The sequence below is a fragment of the Salvelinus fontinalis genome, chromosome 8, assembly GCF_029448725.1.
Source record: "Salvelinus fontinalis isolate EN_2023a chromosome 8, ASM2944872v1, whole genome shotgun sequence".
NCBI classification, from domain to species: Eukaryota; Metazoa; Chordata; class Actinopteri; order Salmoniformes; family Salmonidae; genus Salvelinus; species Salvelinus fontinalis.
The window spans coordinates 37,483,726-37,510,926 of NC_074672.1; the positions used below are offsets into that span (position 1 = coordinate 37,483,726).

Sequence of the window (27,201 nt, forward strand, 5' to 3'; positions counted from 1 at the left end):
TGGTACAGTCCACAGTCTTAGCTTGTTGAATGGAATTTGGGTCATTCCACTGTAAGCTTTTCCTATTCGGGTAATATGAGGAATGTCTATACATTTTGAATAGCTTCCATTGATAGACTTAGTTAAAAATACCCAGACAAAACGGAAAGAATAAAAAACACTGTGGAATGTCACACGACCTGACTTGGGGCTGGTAAGCGAATGCGTAATTAACGGATCTCCACCTCTCCAATCAGCCGGAGTGAGTGACTCCAGAATCTATTCGCAGCTGCTCTACTACCCTCCGCATTTGGAACTGAACAGCTGCTAAAACGTTTGAACAATTTTTCAGAATGCGAACAGGGCATGCTGTCAGACAGGGGCGAACCGGTGCTGTATCTCAACCAGCAGAATAATGGCTGAGGACTATTGGGAGAGCACACTGGCTTTGGGATATTTTTGCTAAGATTACAAGGGCATACGGGATCTCGCGTCCTCGGGTAAGCGACAAAGCAGTCTGTCCTTGTTGCGCAAAACGGTATTTACACCGGGTTGGTTAGCTAGAATACGATTTAAAAAATGTTTTTGTCAATAGCTACGTTCAGCCGAAAATACTTGATAGCTTGTTGCAGCAACCACTGTTGATGTCAAAAGATCGGTTTACTGTACCTCCCACTTTTAAAGCTCTTCAATCACACGCATTCCAATAATTCAACATTGTCTTTGTTGAAGAATAAAACATGTCCAATGGCATGTCTGTGATCACCGCATTCTAATCATTCATAGACTTTGAATCGCTTTCATTCCAATGCATAATCATGCGTAAATGAAACATGTTGCAAGCTAGCTGTAGTTTAGCTAGGAAGGGCCGAGCTGTGCGCAGCCACTGAAGCTAGCTTGATAGCTATAGCTAACTAACTAGATCATTATTAACTTGTTAACGGCGATTACTTTTCTGTCGTGTACCATTGGTTTCTATTGCACACATTAGCTGAATGATTCTTGCATTATAGCTACGAAACCTCATAAAGCTAAACAGCTTAACCAGATAAACCTAGGTCACAAATCCTTATTTAGGATATCCCTTCAAAATGAATCGTGCGTACATAATGTGATGGACATAACGCTACCGGGTATTTTCCTATCCTGGTCAGCTAGCTACAGTCAGTTTGTTTAGTTTTTGTCAGATGGGAACCCAGAAAACTTAAGGGTCTTTTGGGATGCCATTGGGGAGACCCTCTACACTGTGTGAATAGCTAATTTGCCTGCTTGCATGCAATTTCTAGTTTCTTGCTTGTTTTTGTCATGATTACCCCGGTTACATATGAGCTAAGGATGCACGACTAGCTGTTATGTTGTTGATTAACTGCAGTCACAAACCTCCAGGGTGCTAGTCACCTGCTGTTGACAACCTGGGCATTGCCTTCAAAACGTCATCTTGATGTTGAGCTGTCCCATCAGTACCAGGCGGGCAGGCAGCACTGTCTGATTCTCATGGTCACACTGCTCCATGTCAACAAGGTTCATGATGCACCAGTTTTAAAAGCATGTGAACACAGACACATAGGGACAACTAGACCTAGCTGAGAGGATGCCAGTGCACCCGGCCAGTTTCTGTGCTCCTGCAGTGTTTTTGTATTTTTGTTTTATTTCTACAATTGTAAAGCGACTTTGGGTCCTTGAAAAGCCCTAGATCCCATTTATTATTATCATTATTATTAAGGCAAGGCACTTTGTTTTATTTTACATTTAGCCTAACTGCACAGGTCAAGTTAAGTTTAATGTTTCAAACAAATCAAATCATGTTTATTTTATATAGCCCTTCCTACATCAGCTAATATCTCGAAGTGCTGTACAGAAACCCAGCCTAAAACCCCAAACAGCAAGCAATGCAGGTGTAGAAGCACGGTGGCTAGGAAAAACTCCCTAGAAAGGCCAAAACCTAGGAAGAAACCTAGAGAGGAACCAGGCTATGAGGGGTGTCCAAACACAAAGTAAATAGCCTCTTAAAATCAAATACCTCTTTGGAGTGTCTTCATCTAAGATTTCTCTTCTAGATTTCCCTGCAATGGATGCCAGAGGAGGAGAAAACCTTAATCCACTCTCACCATCCAAAGTATTCCAACTATTTCAAATGTTTTCTCTGAGAATCCTTTGTGAAAAATATGATTTAGGTTAGCTAATGGTCAGTCAGTGACATACCCAATAGCCTTTCCAACAACAGTAGAACCACTTTAGATTGTTGAGATAATGATGACATTCCAAAAGAGAGGACATTCTCAACATACCTCAGGGTCTTAGTATAAACAAAGAAATTCTTACACCAGGGCTATGTAAGCCCCATAAGATGACCCTGTCCGCCCTCCTGCTCACCCCATGCCTCCAAAGTCTTCAGCACTAACACAACTGTCACCAGATAGCCTAGAAGTGCCCATTTTCTTTGGATGGTCAGCGTTCAGAGTGCATACAGAAGAAGTCCCTTTTTAGGCCAATATGCAATTTTATGGGTCACCAAGCGTCTAGCCTTCAAAAGAGCAGCTTTGGAGCTGAAACTATTGGGCATCGTCGTGCCAAATTGAGTCATTAGTCACAAGGCAAAAACATGGGCTTCTGGAGGTTTGGCACAACTTTAGTAGTCGGCCCAGTCCTGAATATCTCACAGATGCTCAAGAGACTAACTGCTATTTTTTCCCACTGGTATTTAGTATTTGCTTTTTCAGTACTATTTGAAAGATAAGTTGAGATGTAGTTTTCAAGGTCATTGAACATGTCTGTTTTCTAGTGGTTTGCTTTATATTGCAATGCAGAGTGAAATCAATACACGTGCTGTGATGCCAGGGGAGAACGACTGCCCCTTCTTATTGAAGCCACGGAAGTTCAAGTCTGACCACGGTTCTGCAGGCATTGTTAGCAGAAAACAAGATTCTCCATTATAGTGAATGAAAAAATGCCAGTCGTTGGTCAGTCTTTGTTTAAATATACAGTACCATTCAAAAGTTTGGACACACCTTCTCATTCAAGGGTTTTTCTTTATTTTTACTATTTTCTACATTGTAGTATAATAGTCGACACATCACAACTATGAAAGAACACATATGGAATCATGTAGTAACCAAATAAGTGTTAAACAAATCAACATTTATTTTATATTTGAGATTCTTCAAAGTAGCCACCCTTTGCCTTGCTGACAGCTTTGCACACTCTTGACATTCTCTCAACCAGCTTCATGAGGTAGTCACCTGGAATGCATTTCAATGAACAGGTGTGCCTTGTTAAATGTTAATTTGTGGAATTTCTTTCTTAATGCGTTTGAGCCAGTCAGTTGTGTTGTGACAAGGTAGAGGTGGTATAAAGAAGACAGCCCTATCCGGTAAAAGACCAAGTTCATATTATGGCAAGAACAGCTCAAATAAGCAAAGAGAAACAACCGTCCATCAGAACTTTGAAAGTTTCTTAAAGTGCTGTTGCAAAAACCATCAAGCGCTATGATGAAACTCGCTCTCATGAGGACCGCCACAGGAAAGGAAGACCCAGAATTATCTGCTGCAGAGGATAAGTTAGAGTTAACTGCACCTCAGATTGCAATCCAAATAAATGCTAACAGACACACCTCAATATCAACTGTTCATTGAGACTGTGTGAATCAGGTCTTCCTTTCCTGTGACGGTCGAATTGCTGCAAAGAAACCACTACTAAAGGACACCAATAAGAAGAGACTTGCTTGGACCAAGAAAGACAATTAATGGACATTAGATCTGTGGCAATCTGTCCTTTCGTCTGATGATTCCAAATTTTAGATTTTTGGTTCCAACCGCCGTGTCTTTGTGAGGCGCAGAGTAGGTTAACGGATGATCTCTGCATACGTGGTTCCCACCGTGAAGCATGAAGGAGAAGGTGTGGGGGTGCTTGCTGGTGATACTGTCTGTGATTTGTTTACATTTCAAGGCACACTTAACCAGCATGGCTACCACAGCATTCTGCAGTGATACCATCCCTTCTGGTTTGCACTTAGTGGGACTATCATTTGCTTTTCAACAGGACAATGACCCAACACACATCCAGGCTGTGTAAGGGCTATTTGACCAAGAAGAAGAGTGATGTTGTGCTGCGTCAGAGATCTGGCCTCCACAATCACCCAACCTTAACCCAATTGAGATGGTTTGGGATGAGTGGGATCGCAGAGTAAAGGAAAAGCTGCAAACAAGTGCTCAGCATATGTGGGAAATCCTTCAAGGCTGTTGGAAAAGCATTCCAGGTGAAGCTGGTTGAGAGAATGCCAAGAGTGTGCATCAGGGCAAAGGGTGGCTACTTTGAAGATTTTCAAATGCAAAATATTTTTGGGGTTAAACACTTTTTTTTGGTAAAGACATGATTCCATGTGTTATTTCATAGTTTGGATGTTTTCACTATTTCCAATGTAAAAATAAAGAAAAACCCTTGAATGAGTAGGTGTGTCCAAACTTTTGACTGGTACTGTATATATATTTTTGAGACAATCATGGTACCAGTAATTGCTTCTGAAACACCAGATGTATGTCCTTCTTCTGTCACACACAGAAGAAGTTATAAGGATAATTTAGTTGCTAATGGAAGCCTGCAGTACCCTGGTCAGCCTTCAACTTGAGTTACTCAATGAGAGGGGTCAGCATTGAGCTAACCTCAACGTCATTTCCAGGAGTAGCTCAAGCTGCGCATGTTATGTCTCAATGAAACGTTATCTTAACCGATTTCATTTGGCTTCAATGCGCTATTGAATCTTCACATAGGAAAGAATGGTGTCACGTGATCAATGGCTTTGTCCATTCATATATACAGTCTTTGTGTGACGCCCAGTATAGGCAAAGTCTGAATGATGAGCGCTCTCTTAATAGCAAAAGACTATCATTAGTGTCAAATCCAACCACTGAGTTCTCTCATCAGTTTGTAATCCAAATGAAGCAGCTTCTCTTCTCATCTCGAGGTGTAATCATTTCTCTTAATTGACTACTGAGGAGTGAGTGACCTGTCATCCTTTGACTGTTGTAGAGGATAATGATTATGATGTGTCAATCTTTGTTAGTAGTTCCCCCTACAGGACAGTTTGACAACTGTTTAACAATGTGTTTGTTTGTGTCTGTCTGTGCCCTCAGAGAGCTTGAATTGTGGCTACCCCTCCGCCCTCTGCGTCTCGTCCCCCGCCCTCCGCGTCTCGCCCCCCACCCTCCGCATCTCGCCCCCCGCTGCCCCCTCTGATGGACCGCATGAGGAAGATCAAGCGGCAGCTGTCCCTCACCCTGAGAGGGGGCAACAGTGGGGATAAGACCAGCGAGACCATCAGCCCTCAGGACACAGCGCACAGTCACAGTGACTCCGGTACAGTGGCTGATACAAACCAACACACACAATGACTCTGGTACAGTGACTGATACAAACCAACACACACAATGACTCTGGTACAGGCTGACCCATACCAAGTTACCTATACAATGACTCCAGTACAGGCTGACCCATACCAAGTTACCTATACAATACAATGACTCCAGTACAGGCTGACCCATACCAAGTTACCTATACAATGACTCCAGTACAGGCTGACCCATACCAAGTTACCTATACAATGACTCCAGTACAGGCTGACCCATACCAAGTTACCTATACAACACAATGACTCGAGTACAGGCTGACCCATACCAAGTTACCTATACAACACAATGACTCGAGTATAGGCTGACCCATACCAAGTTACCTATACAATGACTCCAGTACAGGCTGACCCATACCAAGTTACCTATACAATACAACTGTAGGATACTTCATCCCTTACACTGCAACAACCAATATGGCGGTATCTTTGACGAATTAGGCCTAATTGGTCAAAGAAGTAATAAGTAGTGAAACTGCAGACAGCTTTGTAGTTGAATGTGCAGAATATTTAGATTAGTTTGGACCATATTTATGCTGAAGGCGGGAGTTATTTTATCCTTCTTTTCATACTGGTGATATGAAAAACAAAATGGTGTGATGAAAAGCTCTCAAATTTAGTGATTCAACTGTTTTCTTACAGAGACATAATGTGTCATCTCTAAATGTTTACAACTGTACTCATAAATATTTCAAATAGGTCTGCTGTAAAAGGTTACATTTCTTTCTTCTTATACAAGCATGCCACACATGACTGGGTGACCTGAAACCAATGATGACTCAGTATCATTTGTGGGAGTACTGTACATGCCACAGAGTAGTGTCACTCTTGTGCAAAGCTCTGCAGTGCAAACATTACACCCTTTTATGGCTTCTCTGCTACAGGGGATACATGGTTTAGGGTAGTGGTAGGGGTACGTCTTACCTTACCATCACTCAACAGTGTGTGTTCCTAAATTCAATCTGGAGTGCTTAGAGTGCGCTCGTAAATTCATCCGTTATTCTGCGCTCTGGCACACTCAGGCGAGAGTGCTCTGAAATTGGAGTAGATAGCCAGAGTGAATTTACGAACGCACCCACAGATTCACACACAAAATAGGCCTAGCTACACTTTTCCAAATCCTATATGGCTCCACCCTGAAGGATCTGGTGATGATGGGATGGGTGTTTGTGTAATAACGGTGCTTCTGGTTCCTGCTTGCTATTCTTAATTTAATCCGATGCATGTCTCTTCCAGCATGGCTTCCTGTGCTCTAATACTGTCTGTATTGATGCTGTCTCAGGAGGTTTCAATGAAACAACCTCAGTCTACTCAACTTGACTACCTGGTGGAAAAAAACAAAGAATTTGTGCAATAAAACCAATCAACATTTGATTTAAAAAAAACATTGAAAAACTGTTTAGAATGAAAATTAATTTGGCTTTGTGAAGTAATGAATAAAGTGCTGTTGCGTAATATAATTTACCATCAACTGTGTCCATAAGAGATTATTAGAGGCAGTAAGCATCGGCCACATCTGGCCTGTACAATGCAATGAAACCAGTTCATGCAGCTCAGAAACTTCTCAGTAACCCTGTTACTAATACTGAAGGTTTTCCTTGTCAATTGACCCCATATTTTTTGTCTTCCAGTGTGTATTAACCTCTTTTGGAAAGTGAATCGCATGCTCTGAAAGATGGACATTTGTACGTGTTTCCCCTGTTCGTTTGGTTGATCCTTTAATTTCAAGTTACCGGCTCTTTTCTTTCCTTTCCTTCCCTGTTTCTTCTCATCTTAACCACCATTACTCTGTTCCTCTCTACCAAATGTTACTGCCTACTTCTGTAACATTTTTTCTTACTTTCTGTAAAAAAAAATCTTACTTTCTGTAACATTTTTTTCTTACTTTCTGTAACATTTTTTCTTACTTTCTGTAAAAAAAAATCTTATTTTCTGTAACATTTTTTCTTACTTTCTGTAACATTTCCACTTTTTTCCCCAATACTACATCTTCATCCATGACTTTAATTTGTTTTTCTGTTTTATTTTTCTCTTCTTTCTTTCTACACCCCTTCCCCCTTTTTTGTTGTCCTGTCTTCATCCCAATCATGATCTGTTTCCTCTTTCATTTGCTTTGTACCCCTGTCACCGATCATACCATGCCATGCCGTGCCCTGTGTTCCCCGTCCACCTCACAACCACCTCCACCTGCATTGTCCTTCGTGACTCCCACCCGTACCCCATTCCTCCCTCCTGTGTGTGTCTCCCCTGTGTCTCTGCCTCCCCACCCTTCTCTCTCCCAGAGACCATGTCAGTGCGGGGCAGTGGCACTGGCAGTTTGCGGGGTTCAGTGCGAGGCAGTGGTGGTGGAGGCTCGTTCAGCATGCACTCCCTGCTCCAGTCGTACGGCTCCGCCCTGCGCCGACCACGCAGCCTGGGCCGCAGCCTCAGCTCCTATCTCAACCACACCACACGCCTGGGTACAAAACACTTGGCCAACACAGGGAAGGGGAATGTGTGTGTGTCTGCTCTGGGAGTGTGTATGTGACCTCTGGCCACAAGTGTGTGAGTGTGTATGTTAAGGGTGTGTCATGTTATGACTGGTCATGTTATAGACTTACAGTGTCTTCAGAAAGTATTCACACCCCTTTGACTTATTCCACATTTTTTTGTTTCAGCCTGATTTCAAAATTGACTAAATATTTATTTTTTTCTCTCACCCATCTACACACAATACCCCATAATGATATAGTGAAAACATGTTTTCAGAATTCTTTTCAAATGTGTTGAAAAGGAAATACTGAAATATCACATTAACATAAGTATTCACACCCGTGTCAATACTTTATTGAATCACCTTTGGCGTCGATTACAGCTTTCAGTCGTCTTCGGTATGTCTGTATCAGCTTTGCACATCTGGATTCTGGGATTTTCTCCCATTCTTCTTTGCAGATTTTCTCAAGTTCTGTTAAGTTAGGTGGGGAGCGGCAGTGAACAGCAATCTTCAAGTCTTTCTCCAGATTTTCAATGGGATTCAAGTCTGGGCCACTCAAGGACTTTCACATTCTTGTTTTGAAGCCATTCCAGCGTTGCTTTGGCTGTATGCTTGAGGTCATTGTTCTGTTGGAACGTAAAATCTTCACCCCCAGTCTAAGGTCGTTTATACTCGGAAGCAGGTTCTCATCAAGGATTTGGCTGTATTTGGCTTCTTCTATCCTTACCAGTCTCCTAGTCCCTGCCTCTGAAAAGCATCCCCATAGCATGATGCTGCCACCACCATGCTTCACGGTAGGGATGGTGTTAGATGGGTGATGAGCTGTGCCTGGTTTTCTCCAGACATAGCACTTTGCTTTCAGGCCAGAGTTAAATTTTTGTCTCAGCAGACCACAGCATCTTTTGCCGTATGATCTGTCTTTCACGTGCCTTTTTGCAAACTCCAGGCGTGCTGTCATGTGCCTTTTTCTCAGGAGTGGCTGCCGTCTGGTCACTCTCCCATAAAGCCCAGATTGCTAAAGTGCTGTAGAGACTTGTTCTTCTGGCAGGTTCTCCCGTCTCAGCCAAGTAACTCTGTAGTTCTGTCCGAGTGGTCATTGGATTCTTGGTCATCTCCCTGACCAAGGCCCTTCTTGCCCGATGTCTCAGTTTGGTCAGACAGCCAACTCTAGGCAGTCTGGGTAGTTACATCTTTTCCTAATGATGGAGACCACTGTGCTCTTGGAAACTTTCAACACTCTAGAAATTGTTTTCTACCCTTCCCCAGATATATGCCTCATCACAATACTATCTTGGAGATCTATGGACCATTCCTTGGACTTCATGGTATAGTTTCTGCTTTGACATGCACTGTCAACTGTGGGACCTTATATAGACAGGTGTGTTCCTTTCCAAATCAGGTCCAATAAATTGAATTTACCACAGGTGGACTCCAATCAAGTTGAAGAAACATCTCAAGGATGATCAATAGAAACAGGATGCACCTGAGCTCGATTTGAATTGTCATAGCAAAGGGGTGTGGCTACTTACAGTATGTAAATTAAATATTTCTGTATTTCATTTTTCAATATATTTGCAAACATTTCACTTTGTCATTATGGGGTATTGTGTGTAGATGGGTAAAACATTTAATATTTAATCCATGTTGAATTCAGGCTGTAACTCAGCAAAATGTGCAATAAGTCAAGGGGTATGACTAGGTTCTGAAGACACTATATATACCTGTTTTTTTTGTTTTGTCCTTGTATGGGATTAAGTTAATTACATAATTGAATACTGTTTGGAGAGTAGGTTTAAAAGCTGATAAGCACATCACACCAGTGCTGTATAACAAGTTAACAACAGTGAGCGAAAACCTCTAATAGTTGTAGTGGGAGACAACAGTGAGGAAACAAAATAAGACATTAGCGAAGAATTGCTTTACCTCTCAAATCTTACGGTGATGATACCGCATGCTCCCCTCCAGGTGCCTTTGAACCAGAACGTTTCCCAGAAAGCAAACGTATAATGAAAGTTAACAGACACAGGGCGAGTAAAACATTATTGTCAATAGTAGTAAGATTATGATCGTTAGATTGCGATAGGACATTGAGAGCTGGTAACCCTAGAACTCTTCCATGTGGACCAGGAGTTGAGAGTGTTGCTGTGTGTTTGTACAGAGATAGTCCATGAAGATGTGAAGATCGGCTCTGATGGGGAGAGTGACCAGGTCTCGGCCACCTCTTCTGATGAAGTACACAGTCCTGTCAGGGTCCGCCTCAGGAACAACTCTGTACGCAAGATATCCACCGAGGTACACACACTCTCACGCACACACACGCACTCACACTCTCTCATAAACACTAGTAACACATGAGGTGTTTTATCCTAACTTCTAACCTTTAACCTCTAATCTTCAACCTCTAACCTTGTATCTTTTCTGTTAGGATATAAACAAGCGGTTGTCCTTGCCTGCGGACATCCGTCTCCCAGATGGCTACCTAGAGAAGTTCTGTCTGAACAGTCCTCTTTTTGACAAGCCTCTGAGCCGGAGGCTAAGGAGAGTCTCCCTGGTAGGTTACTGCCCCCTCCCTCTCTGTCCTCCTCTATGTCTCCCTGGTAGGTTACTGCTCCCTCCCTCTCTGTCCTCCTCTATGTCTCCCTGGTAGGTTACTGCTCCCTCCCTCTCTGTCCTCCTCTATGTCTCCCTGGTAGGTTACTGCCCCCTCCCTCTCTGTCCTCCTCTATGTCTCCCTGGTAGGTTACTGCTCCCTCCCTCTCTGTCCTCCTCTATGTCTCCCTGGTAGGTTACTGCTCCCTCCCTCTCTGTCCTCCTCTATGTCTCCCTGGTAGGTTACTGCCCCCTCCCTCTCTGTCCTCCTCTATGTCTCCCTGGTAGGTTACTGCCCCCTCCCTCTCTGTCCTCCTCTATGTCTCCCTGGTAGGTTACTGCTCCCTCCCTCTCTGTCCTCCTCTATGTCTCCCTGGTAGGTTACTGCTCCCTCCCTCTCTGTCCTCCTCTATGTCTCCCTGGTAGGTTACTGCTCCCTCCCTCTCTGTCCTCCTCTATGTCTCCCTGGTAGGTTACTGCTCCCTCCCTCTCTGTCCTCCTCTATGTCTCCCTGGTAGGATACTGCCCCCTCCCTCTCTGTCCTCCTCTATGTCTCCCTGGTAGGTTACTGCCCCCTCCCTCTCTGTCCTCCTCTATGTCTCCCTGGTAGGATACTGCCCCCTCCCTCTCTGTCCTCCTCTATGTCTCCCTGGTAGGTTACTGCCCCCTCCCTCTCTGTCCTCCTCGTCCTCCTCTATATCCTCATCCTCACTCTGTCTGGCTCATGCTTTTTTCATGAGCTGTCTTGTCCCTGTGTGTGTTGAGCTCTTAAGACTCTCCCTCTTGCATTTTAGTTCTTGTATTTTCATGTGCACTACAATTTTGTTCTCCCTTGCGGTTATGCCTTGCTATACTGTTCCTCCACCATTTTCTTTCATTGATATTTATTCAAGGTCAGGGCTTATACATTCACTGCCAGACATCTCAACAGAAGTGGTTGCACGTGTCCTGATGAGATTGACCTTCTTTGTATCATCTTCCTGGATAAAGCCAGTCTCGTAGGTCATCTTCCTGGATAAAGCCAGTCTCGTAGTTCATCTTCCTGGATAAAGCCAGTCTCGTAGTTCATCTTCCTGGATAAAGCCAGTCTCGTAGTTCATCTTCCTGGATAAAGCCAGTTTCGTAGGTCATCTTCCTGGATAAAGCCAGTCTCGTAGTTCATCTTCCTGGATAAAGCCAGTCTCGTAGTTCATCTTCCTGGATAAAGCCAGTCTCGTAGTTCATCTTCCTGGATAAAGCCAGTCTCGTAGGTCATCTTCCTGGATAAAGCCAGTCTCGTAGGTCATCTTCCTGGATAAAGCCAGTCTCGTAGGTCATCTTCCTGGATAAAGCCAGTCTCGTAGGTCATCTTCCTGGATAAAGCCAGTCTCGTAGGTCATCTTCCTGGATAAAGCCAGTCTCGTAGGTCATCTTCCTGGATAAAGCCAGTCTCGTAGGTCATCTTCCTGGATAAAGCCAGTCTCGTAGGTCATCTTCCTGGATAAAGCCAGTCTCGTAGGTCATCTTCCTGGATAAAGCCAGTCTCGTAGGTCATCTTCCTGGATAAAGCCAGTCTCGTAGGTCATCTTCCTGGATAAAGCCAGTCTCGTAGGTCATCTTCCTGGATAAAGCCAGTCTCGTAGGTCATCTTCCTGGATAAAGCCAGTCTCGTAGGTCATCTTCCTGGATAAAGCCAGTCTCGTAGGTCATCTTCCTGGATAAAGCCAGTCTCGTAGGTCATCTTCCTGGATAAAGCCAGTCTCGTAGGTCATCTTCCTGGATAAAGCCAGTCTCGTAGGTCATCTTCCTGGATAAAGCCAGTCTCGTAGGTCATCTTCCTGGATAAAGCCAGTCTCGTAGGTCATCTTCCTGGATAAAGCCTGTCTCGTAGGTCATCTTCCTGGATAAAGCCTGTCTCGTAGGTCATCTTCCTGGATAAAGCCTGTCTCGTAGGTCATCTTCCTGGATAAAGCCAGTCTCGTAGGTCATCTTCCTGGATAAAGCCAGTCTCGTAGTTCATCTTCCTGGATAAAGCCAGTCTCGTAGTTCATCTTCCTGGATAAAGCCAGTCTCGTAGTTCATCTTCCTGGATAAAGCCAGTCTCGTAGTTCATCTTCCTGGATAAAGCCAGTCTCGTAGGTCATCTTCCTGGATAAAGCCAGTCTCGTAGGTCATCTTCCTGGATAAAGCCAGTCTCGTAGGTCATCTTCCTGGATAAAGCCAGTCTCGTAGGTCATCTTCCTGGATAAAGCCAGTCTCGTAGGTCATCTTCCTGGATAAAGCCAGTCTCGTAGGTCATCTTCCTGGATAAAGCCAGTCTCGTAGGTCATCTTCCTGGATAAAGCCAGTCTCGTAGGTCATCTTCCTGGATAAAGCCTGTCTCGTAGGTCATCTTCCTGGATAAAGCCAGTCTCGTAGGTCATCTTCCTGGATAAAGCCAGTCTCGTAGGTCATCTTCCTGGATAAAGCCAGTCTCGTAGGTCATCTTCCTGGATAAAGCCAGTCTCGTAGGTCATCTTCCTGGATAAAGCCAGTCTCGTAGGTCATCTTCCTGGATAAAGCCAGTCTCGTAGGTCATCTTCCTGGATAAAGCCAGTCTCGTAGGTCATCTTCCTGGATAAAGCCAGTCTCGTAGGTCATCTTCCTGGATAAAGCCAGTCTCGTAGGTCATCTTCCTGGATAAAGCCAGTCTCGTAGGTCATCTTCCTGGATAAAGCCAGTCTCGTAGGTCATCTTCCTGGATAAAGCCAGTCTCGTAGGTCATCTTCCTGGATAAAGCCAGTCTCGTAGGTCATCTTCCTGGATAAAGCCTGTCTCGTAGGTCATCTTCCTGGATAAAGCCAGTCTCGTAGGTCATCTTCCTGGATAAAGCCAGTCTCGTAGGTCATCTTCCTGGATAAAGCCAGTCTCGTAGGTCATCTTCCTGGATAAAGCCAGTCTCGTAGGTCATCTTCCTGGATAAAGCCAGTCTCGGAGGTCATCTTCCTGGATAAAGCCAGTCTCGGAGGTCATCTTCCTGGATAAAGCCAGTCTCGTAGTTCATCTTCCTGGATAAAGCCAGTCTCGTAGGTCATCTTCCTGGATAAAGCCAGTCTCGTAGGTCATCTTCCTGGATATAGCCAGTCTCGTAGTTTGTAACAATGTTCTGGAGTCTGTCTGTCTCATATTTGTGAATAAACAAGCATGTTCTCATTCTGTGATTTTTACATGTGGTAAGACTTCTAGAATCATCTAAAGATACAATGTGTTTTTTCTGTCAGTCAGAGATTGGCTTTGGGAAGCTGGAGACCTATGTGAAGCTGGATAAGCTAGGAGAGGTATGCTGTTACAAACATATACATTGATATTACCCTACCCCATAGTCATTGTTTATTTGCTCTTAACCTCTGCTACCAAACATTTGTCCTGGCAGTGTTGAGGTTTGCTTCTGCTACTGTTCACATGTAGTGTATGTACTGCTTATATGATGTTCTCCTACTGTAGTCTGTATGTAAATATTGTCTCTCTCCCAGGGAACCTATGCCACGGTATACAAAGGGCGCAGCAAGCTGACTGACAACCTGGTGGCTCTGAAAGAGATCCGATTGGAGCATGAGGAGGGGGCTCCCTGCACTGCCATCAGAGAGGGTGAGACACCACGCCACCACAGGGTGGGCACTGGGCATAGTGCCCTAACACCTTTGTGTCGGGTGGGCCTGAGCCTGGGCCGCCAGCTAAAAATAAAACCCAACAGGTTGGAAAGTGGAAACCAGAGCAAGCCAAGGGAGCACTGGCTATTTACAGGATTGACCTCAGTCAACCACAGTCGCTGCTGCAACTGACCTCTGATATGGAAAGAGTTGAGGCATGCTTTATAAGTATTTTTTTTAAATCATGCGTTGGTTATCTCTCTCCCCCAGTGTCTCTGCTGAAGGATCTGAAACATGCCAACATAGTGACCCTCCACGACATCATCCACACGCAGAAGTCTCTCACGCTGGTCTTTGAGTACCTGGTGAGTCATCGTCCACACAGAAAGGAGGAGAAGCATAATAGCATCTGACAGCGCGTCACACACGCTGTTCATCTGTCGACTCCTTACATTTTGAATGAAAACAAATCCAAATGTATTTGTTTGTGCCAGTGTCAAAGTTGTGTAAATGATTTGTGATTTGTCACGCAGGATAAAGACCTTAAGCAGTATCTGGAGGATTGTGGCAACTCTATCCACATGCACAATGTGAAGGTGTGGCACTCATCAGCCTACAATACCTTGATACATGATTTACATTACATTCTTTAGCATGTATCATAAAACGGAATTCTATCATTCCAGTCCGATGTATACATTTCCTTAACAATAGATGAAATGGCACGGTGCCAATAGTTTTTAAATGTGTAGTTAGTGATTAGTAGGGTCTTTATTGGTGTCTTTTGTGCACATTGTCTCCCTCACCTACAGTACACCTCATGTCTCAGTGTGTCCCTGTGTCTCCGGGTGTTCTGTGGTATTGTCATATCTTTGCAGACTTCTTATCTTATGTCTGTTACTGTGTCTCTGGGTGGTCTGTGGTATTGTCATGTCTTTGCAGACTTCTTATCTTATGTCTGTTACTGTGTCTCTGGGTGGTCTGTGGTATTGTCATGTCTTTGCAGACTTCTTATCTTATGTCTGTTACTGTGTCTCTGGGTGGTCTGTGGTATTGTCATGTCTTTGCAGACTTCTTATCTTATGTCTGTTACTGTGCCTCTCCTCCTCAGCTCTTCCTGTTCCAGCTGCTGCGTGGCCTCAACTACTGCCACCGCCGCAAAGTCCTCCACAGAGACCTCAAACCCCAGAACCTGCTCATCAACGACCGCGGAGAGCTCAAACTGGCTGACTTTGGTCAGTACCTCTAACTGTACAGACAGTCTTATCACCACACCCCAGAAGTCTCTGTAGAACCAGAGTGTTATCTGTAGTGCCTCAGTTTAACGTTCTCAACAATCTGTTGAGAGTAACGACAAAACAATGTGTTCAGAAAAAAGGACATCCATTTTTTTGTTGGTAGCACGACATACGCAAAAAGAGTTTTGCCGGTGTAATGAGCCTCTCCCACAAACTGTCCTGTTAAAATGTTACGCTTCTTTCAAACATTTTGTTGAATAGTGAATCATGCTTTTGTCTCAGGCCTGGCCCGGGCTAAGTCCATTCCCACCAAGACCTACTCCAACGAGGTGGTGACGCTATGGTACCGTCCCCCAGACATCCTCCTAGGAAGCACTGACTACTCAACGCAGATAGATATGTGGTAAGAATAAACTATTGGTCATAGCCAATCGGGCTGATATTGAAGTTTCGTTAAAACATTCTATTCTGAAATGTCAGTAAAGTTGTTATAGTAACGTTATATTTTGACTCTGTAGGGGAGTAGGTTGTATCTTCTATGAGATGTCTACAGGCCGCCCCCTGTTTCCTGGCTCCACAGTGGAGGAGGAGCTGCACTTCATCTTTAAACTGCTAGGTGAGACTGTACCCCCGTCACTGCCCAACTTGGTCCATGGTGTGGCCCTGCCCTTTGAAGGAAGTGAGACGGGGAGAAATGCCATTTGGCACCATTGAGGACATAAACGGACATAAAACATCCCTTCCTTTTCAATGTCTTGAGAGTTGAAGCACTTGTGTTTGTGTCTGCTCCAGGTACACCCAATGAGACATCCTGGCCTGGAATCACCTCCAATGAGGAATTCATCTCGTACAACTACCCCCGGTACAGAGCCGACTCTCTACGGAATCACACACCAAGGTGATGCAGTGCTCGGCACTGACTGTTTATGACACGTTAGACCTGCTCGTTCATTGAGTGTTACTTTAATTTGTTGCGTATTTGTTGTTTATTCCTAGACTGGACAATGAAGGAGTGGAACTGCTGTCCAAACTGCTGCAGGTGAGACCACCCCTGTGGCAACATTGTCGTCATTGACAAACTCCCATCTCACCTTTTTTAGATAATCTTTATGATCGTCCTGGAGGTGTTCGTTGCCATTAGCAACAGTAGAGTGAAGCTGTGTGTCCGTCTGTGTTTCAGTTTGAGGGAAAGAAGCGCATCTCAGCAGAGGAGGCCATGAGGCATCCATACTTCCACAGTCTGGGAGACAGAGTGATCACACTGCCTGACAGTGAGTCGGCCTTCACTCCTCCACACATGACTCACACACATTATTAACAGCAGTGTAGTCTCATGTCATTGGTAAATACTTGTATAATATGAACGTATCCTCTCCTAGCTACATCAATATTTTCACTTCAAGACATTCAGCTGGAGAAGGAGCCCGGAGGTAGAAGCAGCTCCTTGTCTGATTCAGGTAAGTTCCTCTCTTTACAGTTGTATTTCATCCCATAAACTAAATGTCTTATTTTAATGTCCCAACTTCCTTGTACAAAATGTAAACTTAATGGCTACATCACTGTGTTCCAGAGCTCGTACAGGGATGCCTAAGGTTCCGGCACACCTTAGGTATATTCAGTTCACTTCCTTCTCTCATGAGGAGGCCGCGAACCATCCCCTCCTTTCCCTTCTGATGCACTTCAATGTGTCAGTCTATCATCCCATGGCTTTTAACAATGAATATGTAACCATTCTCAAAACACCTCCTTAGAATTTGAGGCTAGAAGAATATTGTATGTCAAGAGTACTTTACATTATATTGAGAACTTTACATTGTCAAGACTACTTTACATTATGTCAAGACTACTTTACACGATATTTGACATTTATTTACATGTGTACATCCATACAGAGCACATTAGGTGGTCTTCACTTTCAATGGAAATTCCTACTGTTCATCGTAATACACACTCATACACAATAATTTAAAGAAAGGAGTAGCAAGAGCAGTGCACTCAGATATTTAAGTATGCTAGGCTAGCTTTTTTATGCCAATTTTTTTTGGCTCATGAACATAGCCTCAGACGTTTGTTAGAAATGAACACAAACAACATGAATCACTGAACAGCACCTTGAATACAAGACTATCCTCGAACAAACACCAAGTCACATCACATCAACAGGGCTAGTGCACACTACTACACCTCTGAATGGTTATAGGTTTTATTTGCTAAAATAGCTGTTTCTGGTTGGTCCCCTGTTCTTCCTGGTTGTGTTTGATTTGTTGAAAACATGCCTGCCCTCAGCTCTGACTCAGGAGCATTCAGTCCCCTGGTCATTATGCGTTGTAGTTAGTCCACCTCAGACCTGGTCATTATGCGTTGTAGTCAGCCCACCTCAGACCTGGTCATTATGCGTTGTAGTCAGTCCACCTCAGACCTGGTCATTATGCGTTGTAGTCAGCCCACCTCAGACCTGGTCATTATGCGTTGTAGTCAGCCCACCTCAGACCTGGTCATTATGCGTTGTAGTCAGCCCACCTCAGACCTGGTCATTATGCGTTGTAGTCAGCCCACCTCAGACCTGGTCATTATGCGTTGTAGTTAGCCCACCTCAGACCTGGTCATTATGCGTTGTAGTCGGCCCACCTCAGACCTGGTCATTATGCGTTGTAGTCAGCCCACCTCAGACCTGGTCATTATGCGTTGTAGTCAGCCCACCTCAGACCTGGTCATTATGCGTTGTAGTTAGTCCACCTCAGACCTGGTCATTATGCGTTGTAGTCAGCCCACCTCAGACCTGGTCATTATGCGTTGTAGTTAGTCCACCTCAGACCTGTCATTATGCGTTGTAGTCAGCCCACCTCAGACCTGGTCATTATGCGTTGTAGTCGGCCCAGCTCAGACCTGGTCATTATGCGTTGTAGTCGGCCCACCTCAGACCTGGTCATTATGCGTTGTAGTCAGCCCAGCTCAGACCTGTCATTATGCGTTGTAGTCAGCCCACCTCAGACCTGGTCATTATGCGTTGTAGTCAGCCCACCTCAGACCTGGTCATTATGCGTTGTAGTCGGCCCACCTCAGACCTGGTCATTATGCGTTGTAGTCGGCCCACCTCAGACCTGGTCATTATGCGTTGTAGTCAGTAGTGATGGAGAATGAGCTTCTCATAAGAGTCTGCTTCCCTTAACCTCCCGCCTGAGGAGCTCTCACTGGACCCAGCCAATCAGAGAATTATTATTTGTGTTCTCTTGGCTGCATTGTTTTCTGGACTTTTACCACTTTTCTCCCCTATTTCATGATATCTAATTGGTAGTTAGTCTTCTCCCATCGCTGCAACTCCCCTATGGACTCGGGAGAGACGAAATGTCGAGAGCCGTGCGTCCTCCGAAACACGACCCTGCCAAGCCGCACTGCTTCTTGACACACTGCTCTCTTAATCCGGAAGCCAGCCTCACCAATGTGTCGGAGGAAACACCGTCCAGCTGGCGACTGAAATCAGCTTGCAGGCACCTGGCTCGCCACAAGGGGTCGCTAGAGCGCGATGGGACAAGGAAATCCTGGCCAGCAAAACCATCCCCTAACCTGGACGATACTGGGTCAATTGTGCGCCGGCTGTGACACAGCCTGGGATTGAACCCGGGTCTGTAGTGACGCCTCAAGCTCTGCGATGCAGTGCCTTAGACCGCTGAGCCACTCGGGAGGCCATGCTGTCTTTTACTGAGGAAAACAATTCCTTTTTACCAAATGTATTAAAACACAGACTACTAAACCCCTGCTCAACAATGAAAATCAATAACCAAATTATGCCCAACACACACATGCAGTAAAAAATGTGAAGAGAAATCAATTGGCCTGTTGCTTACATAATCCAAATATCAGCTATGGATAAAATGTGTGTTGTTTTGTAACATGGCTATAATGAGAAATTCATGATTACATAATTTCCTGCATTAATTATTCATACGTCTTTCTGAGGGGTGTTCTGCTCTCTCACCCTAAACTCGTTCCTGTTATATCACAGAGGAAGGGTTAACCGTCCTGTAGTCTAACTCTTGATTTAGCCTGAGGAGTCAGGAGTGGGGTGATAATGAGAGGGTGGATCTCTGACTCATTCTCATTTACAACACTGCTGCTATTCTATCTACTTGAAGCTTATCAACAATGCGGAAGGGAAAAGTACAGTTTACTTCAACTATGTTTGACGTTAATACTGTGCAATACTCTGTATATTTTTATAGTTTTTTTTTACATGCAAAAAATGTACCCCTTTTGGTCTCCCAGGACTTGGTGTATTTGAGATGAGTTCAGAGTAATTTACATTTCTCCCCTTCCTGACACACCAAAGGGGAATGCTGATGTGACATATTGCCTGTAGGGACCTTACCCACTGAGTTGTCCTGTATGAAAACCCTATGTTTGTTCCTGCTCCTCTCTCTCTCCCTCTCTCTTTGGGCCAACGCCCTGATAGATCATTCAGCATGGTTACCAAACACATTCATCTGTTTCAACACTGAATTTGTATTGTGGGCCCTGTTTTGACAATGCAAAGTGAAAATACGGCACTAGTGTCAAATAATACCGTAATGCTCCCAATATCTGTACTTGAATTTATTTCAAATATTTCTGTGACGTCCATGGAGGGCAGCGGTAATTAATGATGGTTTGGAATGTAATGATGCGGATACAAAACACACATTTGTGTTGAATTTTGACACAAGTGCTACTTATTTCCGTTGTCAACGTATCACTGTGTGTGCTGTATGTCTTCATACGGTATCTCCTTTGTCAGCAGCTCTCTTACCCTGATGGAACCTTCTCCCTCTGGTCTCTGTTCAAGTACCTGTGATGATGTTGAGTGTTCCTCCTGGGATCTGTCTGTCAGTCCTCTCACTGTCTCTCTCTTCTCACAGTGAACAGCATATCTCGACGACAGAGCCTGCTTTTCTGAGTGGAGTGAGAGAAAGACTGACGAACGAGAGGACGGGAAGCTGATACATTTCCGTGTGCGATGAAGGGATACATATTCATCTTTATACCTTTTGAATTGTCATTGTTGGTCCATTTAGTGTTGAGAGGTTCACTAGCTGTTTACATGTAAGACGAGGCTGAGGAGGATACCTGTTTTTCTTCTTTGTTTGCTCTCAATATGCACTCTCTCCTCTATATAGAAACGTTTACTGTCAGACACACTTTTACCATCACGTATACTGTAAATGCTGACGGGCAAAGAAAGCCTTACCATTTTTCCTTGTATAGCTAACTACTGTGATCTTTAGTTTACAGGCTGACATAATTGCAGTCCTGTATAATTAAATTTAGACATGTCAGGACATTCTTTGAATGCAATAATCATCACCCGTACATTTTAATGGATTTGGACCAAAGTTTTCGACTCACTTAAATTATGCACAATGCTATTGTAATACCCCTAGCTAGAACCTTTCAAATTTGTATTGTATAATACCACAATGAAGGAATAATTTGAAAAATGACAAGGCTTGAATAAGTGTTGATTAGAGTTGTCTTTTAACTTAGGGAGGAATAATACAGTGAGGCTGTAGTGTCTCACCTTGGTCTTCCACACTCCCATTTCCACCACAGCAAGGTATTAGTCTATCCCTCCCATTTCCACCACAGCAAGGTATTACAGTCTATCCCTCCCATTTCCACCACAGCAAGGTATTAGTCTGTCCCTCCCATTTCCACCACAGCAAGGTATTAGTCTGTCCCTCCCATTTCCACCACAGCAAGGTATTAGTCTGTCCCTCCCATTTCCACCACAGCAAGGTATTAGTCTATCCCTCCCATTTCCACCACAGCAAGGTATTACAGTCTATCCCTCCCATTTCCACCACAGCAAGGTATTAGTCTATCCCTCCCATTTCCACCACAGCAAGGTATTAGTCTGTCCCTCCCAGCTCCACCACAGCAAGGTATTAGTCTATCCCTCCCATTTCCACCACAGCAAGGTATTACAGTCTATCCCTCCCAGCTCCACCACAGCAAGGTATTAGTCTGTCCCTCCCAGCTCCACCACAGCAAGGTATTAGTCTGTCCCTCCCAGCTCCACCACAGCAAGGTATTAGTCTGTCCCTCCCAGCTCCACCACAGCAAGGTATTAGTCTGTCCCTCCCATTTCCACCACAGCAAGGTATTACAGTCTATCCCTCCCATTTCCACCACAGCAAGGTATTAGTCTGTCCCTCCCATTTCCACCACAGCAAGGTATTAGTCTATCCCTCCCATTTCCACCACAGCAAGGTATTAGTCTGTCCCTCCCATTTCCACCACAGCAAGGTATTACAGTCTATCCCTCCCATTTCCACCACAGCAAGGTATTACAGTCTGTCCCTCCCATTTCCACCACAGCAAGGTATTAGTCTGTCCCTCCCATTTCCACCACAGCAAGGTATTAGTCTATCCCTCCCATTTCCACCACAGCAAGGTATTAGTCTATCCCTCCCATTTCCACCACAGCAAGGTATTAGTCTATCCCTCCCATTTCCACCACAGCAAGGTATTACAGTCTATCCCTCCCATTTCCACCACAGCAAGGTATTACAGTCTGTCCCTCCCATTTCCACCACAGCAAGGTATTAGTCTATCCCTCCCATTTCCACCACAGCAAGGTATTACAGTCTATCCCTCCCATTTCCACCACAGCAAGGTATTACAGTCTATCCCTCCCATTTCCACCACAGCAAGGTATTAGTCTGTCCCTCCCATTTCCACCACAGCAAGGTATTAGTCTATCCCTCCCATTTCCACCACAGCAAGGTATTAGTCTATCCCTCCCAGCTCCGTAATCATTGAAGGGGGATATTAGTTTAGTACCAGGTAGATTAATCCCAACAGTGTCACGGTGGCATTTTGGGGGAAATCGTCATGTTGTATTTATTTATTTATTTTCATCCTGCTGTGCTTGGCTGATACGGTACAATGGTTTGAAAGAAAAATGCAGCACTTCTGTTCTATTTTCACACCACGTTTTGCAGCTCTCCGAGGAATCCATAGCACTTACAGGAATTCTCCTCATTCTTGCAGGAATTCTGGAATTTGGGGAACCGTTGTACCAAAAACCTGGAGATGGACTTATCTTTATTGATTATATAGACATGCATCCAATACAAATTGAGCTTCCACAGTGAAACATCACAACCCTGATAGGTTTAATGACTCTTTAGGGCACAGGGTACAGTATTGTTGGGTGTAATGTAATTGTGTTTACACATCTACCTGTTTGGAGTGAAAGAGACAGTCTGAAAATTGCCCCACTGTGTACAGAGTGATATGTGGTCTTCATTCTGAGGAGAGTGAGAGAGTGCACCAGACACAGTGGTACTACTTTTACATCGCCTGTAGTTAGCCCACCTATTAACCATGGCTGTTGTTCTAAAGCAGTGGTTCCCAACCTTTTATCGTTTACCTTACCACCAACTGAAATTTTTCTCTGCCGAAGTACCCCGTGTACATTTTACCAGTAGGCCTATGGTCTCATGAGTCTTCTCAAGTACCCCCTGTGGATAGGCCAAGTTCCCCTGGTTGGGAACCACTGTTCTAAAGCACTTCAGTATGTGGAATCTGTGAAAACCAAAGTGAACATGCATAAAACTCATCTGAAATTTCTGGCTCGTCATTTTGAATGGGGATAGATGATGTGTTTCAAACCTCAAATAACCAAAGTATACATTTTTGGATTGAGGCGGTAACTTGGAGAGAAATGCAGTTGGTTATGAATTCTCACCATCTCAACCATTGGGTTAGTTTGGTGGGTTGGGGTGTGATCCTAGCAGCGAGATGTTGTGAACTTAGTACGTGTGAATGAGTGAGCGTGTGCTGTCTGGGTGCGTGTGTGTGTATGAGAGAGCCAGAGTGAGAGAGTCAGACGGTCAGAGGATATGTGTCGTGAAGCACGGCAATGTTATATTGTGGAAAAAGAATATGGTATGTTGTAAATAACCTTTGATTATTTTACGGAAATGAGCAGAGGACTGTGCAATGAGCTGAGGATACTCTTCTCATTGTCATTTTGAAGATAAGAATATAGTTTTCTTACGATGATCATTGATTATATTGTTATTGTGTTCTTATTCTTTTAATGAGAAAAGGTTTTATTTGTTCATAGAATACATAATCAGTGTAGATATTTGGATTTTATGTTTATAATTAGTTTTCTCTGATGGTGAAAGGGGCTCTTCCATATACATTGTCATAAGAAGCATGGATATGTTGCCATGGAAGGGCTAATAGGTTGTGGTCCTGAAGTCGCCTCTTGTCCCATTTTATATTTCGCAATAACTGTTGTACTACGCAATAACAAGTTGTACAGTACGTGATCCCTGTCCAAATTTACCAGAGGATTGAATACTTTATATCTAACACAAAAACAATGAAGTCACAACTTTAAGTAGAACAAAAAAATACTGGAGACTGTTTTATTGCCCATTGTCACTTTTACATTTGGATTCAAATAGTGAGATTTTGATATAGTTTTTTTTATTGAGCCAAGAAACAAGAAACTTCTTGTAGTTTTCAGTATTGATAAAACTGTTTGACATTTCTTTATAAAGCAAAACAAGTTCAATTCTAAGGTGTAGTGTAAGACGGTGGTTAAGACGGTGTTCTCCAGTTGTCAAGGAGAGTTGAATTACAGATTGGACAATGCAATGAGACTTGGTTTTGAAGCAACTTTACCATACAGCCCAGCATATCTAATGGGCATGTGAGGTGTTGATGAGGTTGAAAAGGTATGAACATGTACTGTAAACTTGTGTGTGTGTGTATACATATGTAGGTACTGTACTGTAAAACATACAATTTGAAAAGGAATTTAAACAAACACAAGCAATACATTTGGCAAATGTCTGATGCAGAAGCCTGCCAAACAAGTTGGTGCTCTGATAGCATTTAGGAATGGCATGTTATGGGGAGGCTACAGTACACAGCATTGTGATAGGATGTTCTTCCTATAGTTGGGTGAGAAAACTGGGCCATATTCAGTAGGTATAACACGACAGGAAGTTGCAGATATAAATAGAATGTAACCTATGGAGCAACCAACACATTAGACTGACATTTTTCTCTGACACGTTCTTCATGGCTGCACCTCTGAATATGTTTTAGATCTGTGTGTATATTGTATGAATATGTATATGCTCAAGATGTTTTGTGAAGAGAATGTTTTGGTTGATAGGCTCCGTCCACTGTGTGTCAACTGGATTTGAATATTCAAAAGCTCTTTGGATTGCGGCAATAGTTATTATTTTTCCCATCTGAGCAGCGGTTTGGAAAGGACTACAGTGTAAATTGTCAAGTGAAATACCACACCATCATGAACCTGTGGTTATTATATCGGTGACACACTGAAATACCACACCATCATGAACCTGTGGTTATTATATCGGTGATACACTGAAATACCACACCATCATGAACCTGTGGTTATTATATCGGTGACACACTGAAATACCACACCATCATGAACCTGTGGTTATTATATCGGTGATACACTGAAATACCACACCATCATGAACCTGTGGTTATTATATCGGTGACACACTGAAATACCACACCATCATGAACCTGTGGTTATTATATCGGTGATACACTGAAATACCACACCATCATGAACCTGTGGTTATTATATCGGTGACACACTGAAATACCACACCATCATGAACCTGTGGTTATTATATCGGTGATACACTGAAATACCACACCATCATGAACCTGTGGTTATTATATCGGTGACACACTGAAATACCACACCATCATGAACCTGTGGTTATTATATCGGTGACACACTGAAATACCACACCATCATGAACCTGTGGTTATATCGGTGACACTGAAATACCACACCATCATGAACCTGTGGTTATATCGGTGACACTGAAATACCACACCATCATGAACCTGTGGTTATATCGGTGACACTGAAATACCACACCATCATGAACCTGTGGTTATTATATCGGTGACACTGAAATACCACACTATCATGAACCTGTGGTTATTATATCGGTGACACACTGAAATACCACACCATCATGAACCTGTGGTTATATCGGTGATACACTGAAATACCACACCATCATGAACCTGTGGTTATTATATCGGTGATACACTGAAATACCACACCATCATGAACCTGTGGTTATTATATCGGTGACACTGAAATACCACACCATCATGAACCTGTGGTTATTATATCGGTGACACTGAAATACCACACCATCATGAACCTGTGGTTATATCGGTGATACACTGAAATACCACACCATCATGAACCTGTGGTTATTATATCGGTGACACTGAAATACCACACCATCATGAACTTGTGGTTATTATATCGGTGACACACTGAAATACCACACCATCATGAACCTGTGGTTATTATATCGGTGACACACTGAAATACCACACCATCATGAACCTGTGGTTATATCGGTGACACACTGAAATACCACAGATATATGGCTGACTGTTGAGAGCACCCTTCTGGGTAGCGATACACAATCTTCCAGATGGACTAGATACAGCGAAAAACAGAGCTTGGCACATTTGCTTTATGGAAGCAAAATAATTCCCGCAAATGCTTTATTTCTTCACAACTACATACATTTAGTCAGACAATATAAGAAAATATTTAGTCACTGGCCAATGTAATGTTTGCTCCTGATTATCCACTCTTTTGAGTGTCTGAATCTTTTAATGTAACTGTACTACAAACACTTATCCACAAATAATGCCATTCGGAATAGTATTTTATGAATGTAATTGTCCTCCTGAGGTTTGATTTAGCCAAAGTTTCACTTCAATTAAATGGGCGTGTATCAATGTTCTTCAGCACATCACGATTCTAGCTCACCCCAGTGAATTGGGAGGATTAATTATACTATAGACAGATTATTTTGATTCATTTAACACGACCTGAGGAACTTGGTAATATGAGCTGTTAGTATATTCCCCATTAAAACAAAACATTTACAAACCACAATTTTGAACAGATGATTACAGCATTGGTTGTGTAATTCTCCTTTTATAAAAAAATATTTTGGTGATATAACGCTATGCTATATTGTCCGCATCTGTACATTTCTAATTTTATTACCTTTTGACTGGATTTATTAAGATATTTCATAGTCTCTACCGGTTGATATACTGTTAATCAACAAAAAATGTGTACCACACAGCTATAAATGCACGCCTCAATGTGTATTGTAAAAGAGCTTTGCTTTTGGCTGCCATCAGCTTTTGCCTCAGTCCAATACCAAAGTTATCTGCAATATTGCATGATATGATTCTTCCGAACTTTGCTCAGAAGCTGTCAAATTGCTCTGTGTGTCTTTAAGTCAGCCATTTCCTTCCAAGTAACTGCAAACTATAAATTGCTTTATTGAGTCCACATACAGTGCTGTGAAAGTCTTTGCCCCTTTCTGATTTTCTCTATTTTTGACATTGAATGTTACCGGATCTTTTATCTGGTAACATTCACATTTTATGTTGCTGAGTTAAAGCAGTTCTGCATGGAAGAGTGGGCCAAAATTGCCCCACAGCGATGTGAGAGACTGATCAACAACTGCATGAAGCGATTTGTTGCAGTCATTGCAGCTTAAGGTGGCACAACCAGTTGTTGACTGTAAGGTGGCAATTACTTTTTTACACAGAGGCATTGAGTGTTTCATAACTTTATTGAATAAGTATAAAATTGTTATTTGTGTACACAGGTTTTGGTTGAAGATCTGATAACATTCAATATCAAAAATATGCAAAAATGTAAAGAAATCAGAAAAGGGGCAAATACTTTTTCACTGCACTGTACTTGTTACAATTTAAGTATGGAAAAGTATCTTGAATATATAAATGTTGTAAGATGTTAATTCTATGTATTCAAAAATATATAGCTCAATAAAGTTGTACATTTCTCAA

The 27,201-nt window shown here is 43.2% G+C and overlaps 1 protein-coding gene across 5 annotated transcripts; it reads left to right on the plus strand.

The window, feature by feature from the left end:
- Positions 1-27,201, plus strand: cdk16 (cyclin dependent kinase 16). 5 transcript variants are annotated; one of them, XM_055932409.1, is made up of 17 exons: positions 1-479; positions 5,109-5,331; positions 7,663-7,839; positions 10,012-10,145; positions 10,279-10,404; positions 13,682-13,738; positions 13,934-14,048; positions 14,321-14,415; positions 14,584-14,646; positions 15,162-15,285; positions 15,571-15,691; positions 15,807-15,904; positions 16,081-16,186; positions 16,285-16,327; positions 16,469-16,559; positions 16,668-16,745; positions 20,181-27,201. In XM_055932409.1, the coding sequence occupies exons 2-17, from the start codon at positions 5,211-5,213 to the stop codon at positions 20,216-20,218; spliced, it is 1,587 nt and encodes a 528-aa protein (XP_055788384.1). In that variant the 5' UTR covers positions 1-479; positions 5,109-5,210; the 3' UTR covers positions 20,219-27,201. The 5 variants fall into 5 exon arrangements, with proteins under 5 accessions (XP_055788384.1, XP_055788386.1, XP_055788382.1 ...); XM_055932411.1 differs by lacking the exon at positions 7,663-7,839 and having other exon boundaries at positions 3-479; XM_055932407.1 differs by lacking the exon at positions 1-479 and having other exon boundaries at positions 5,314-5,331; positions 6,617-7,839.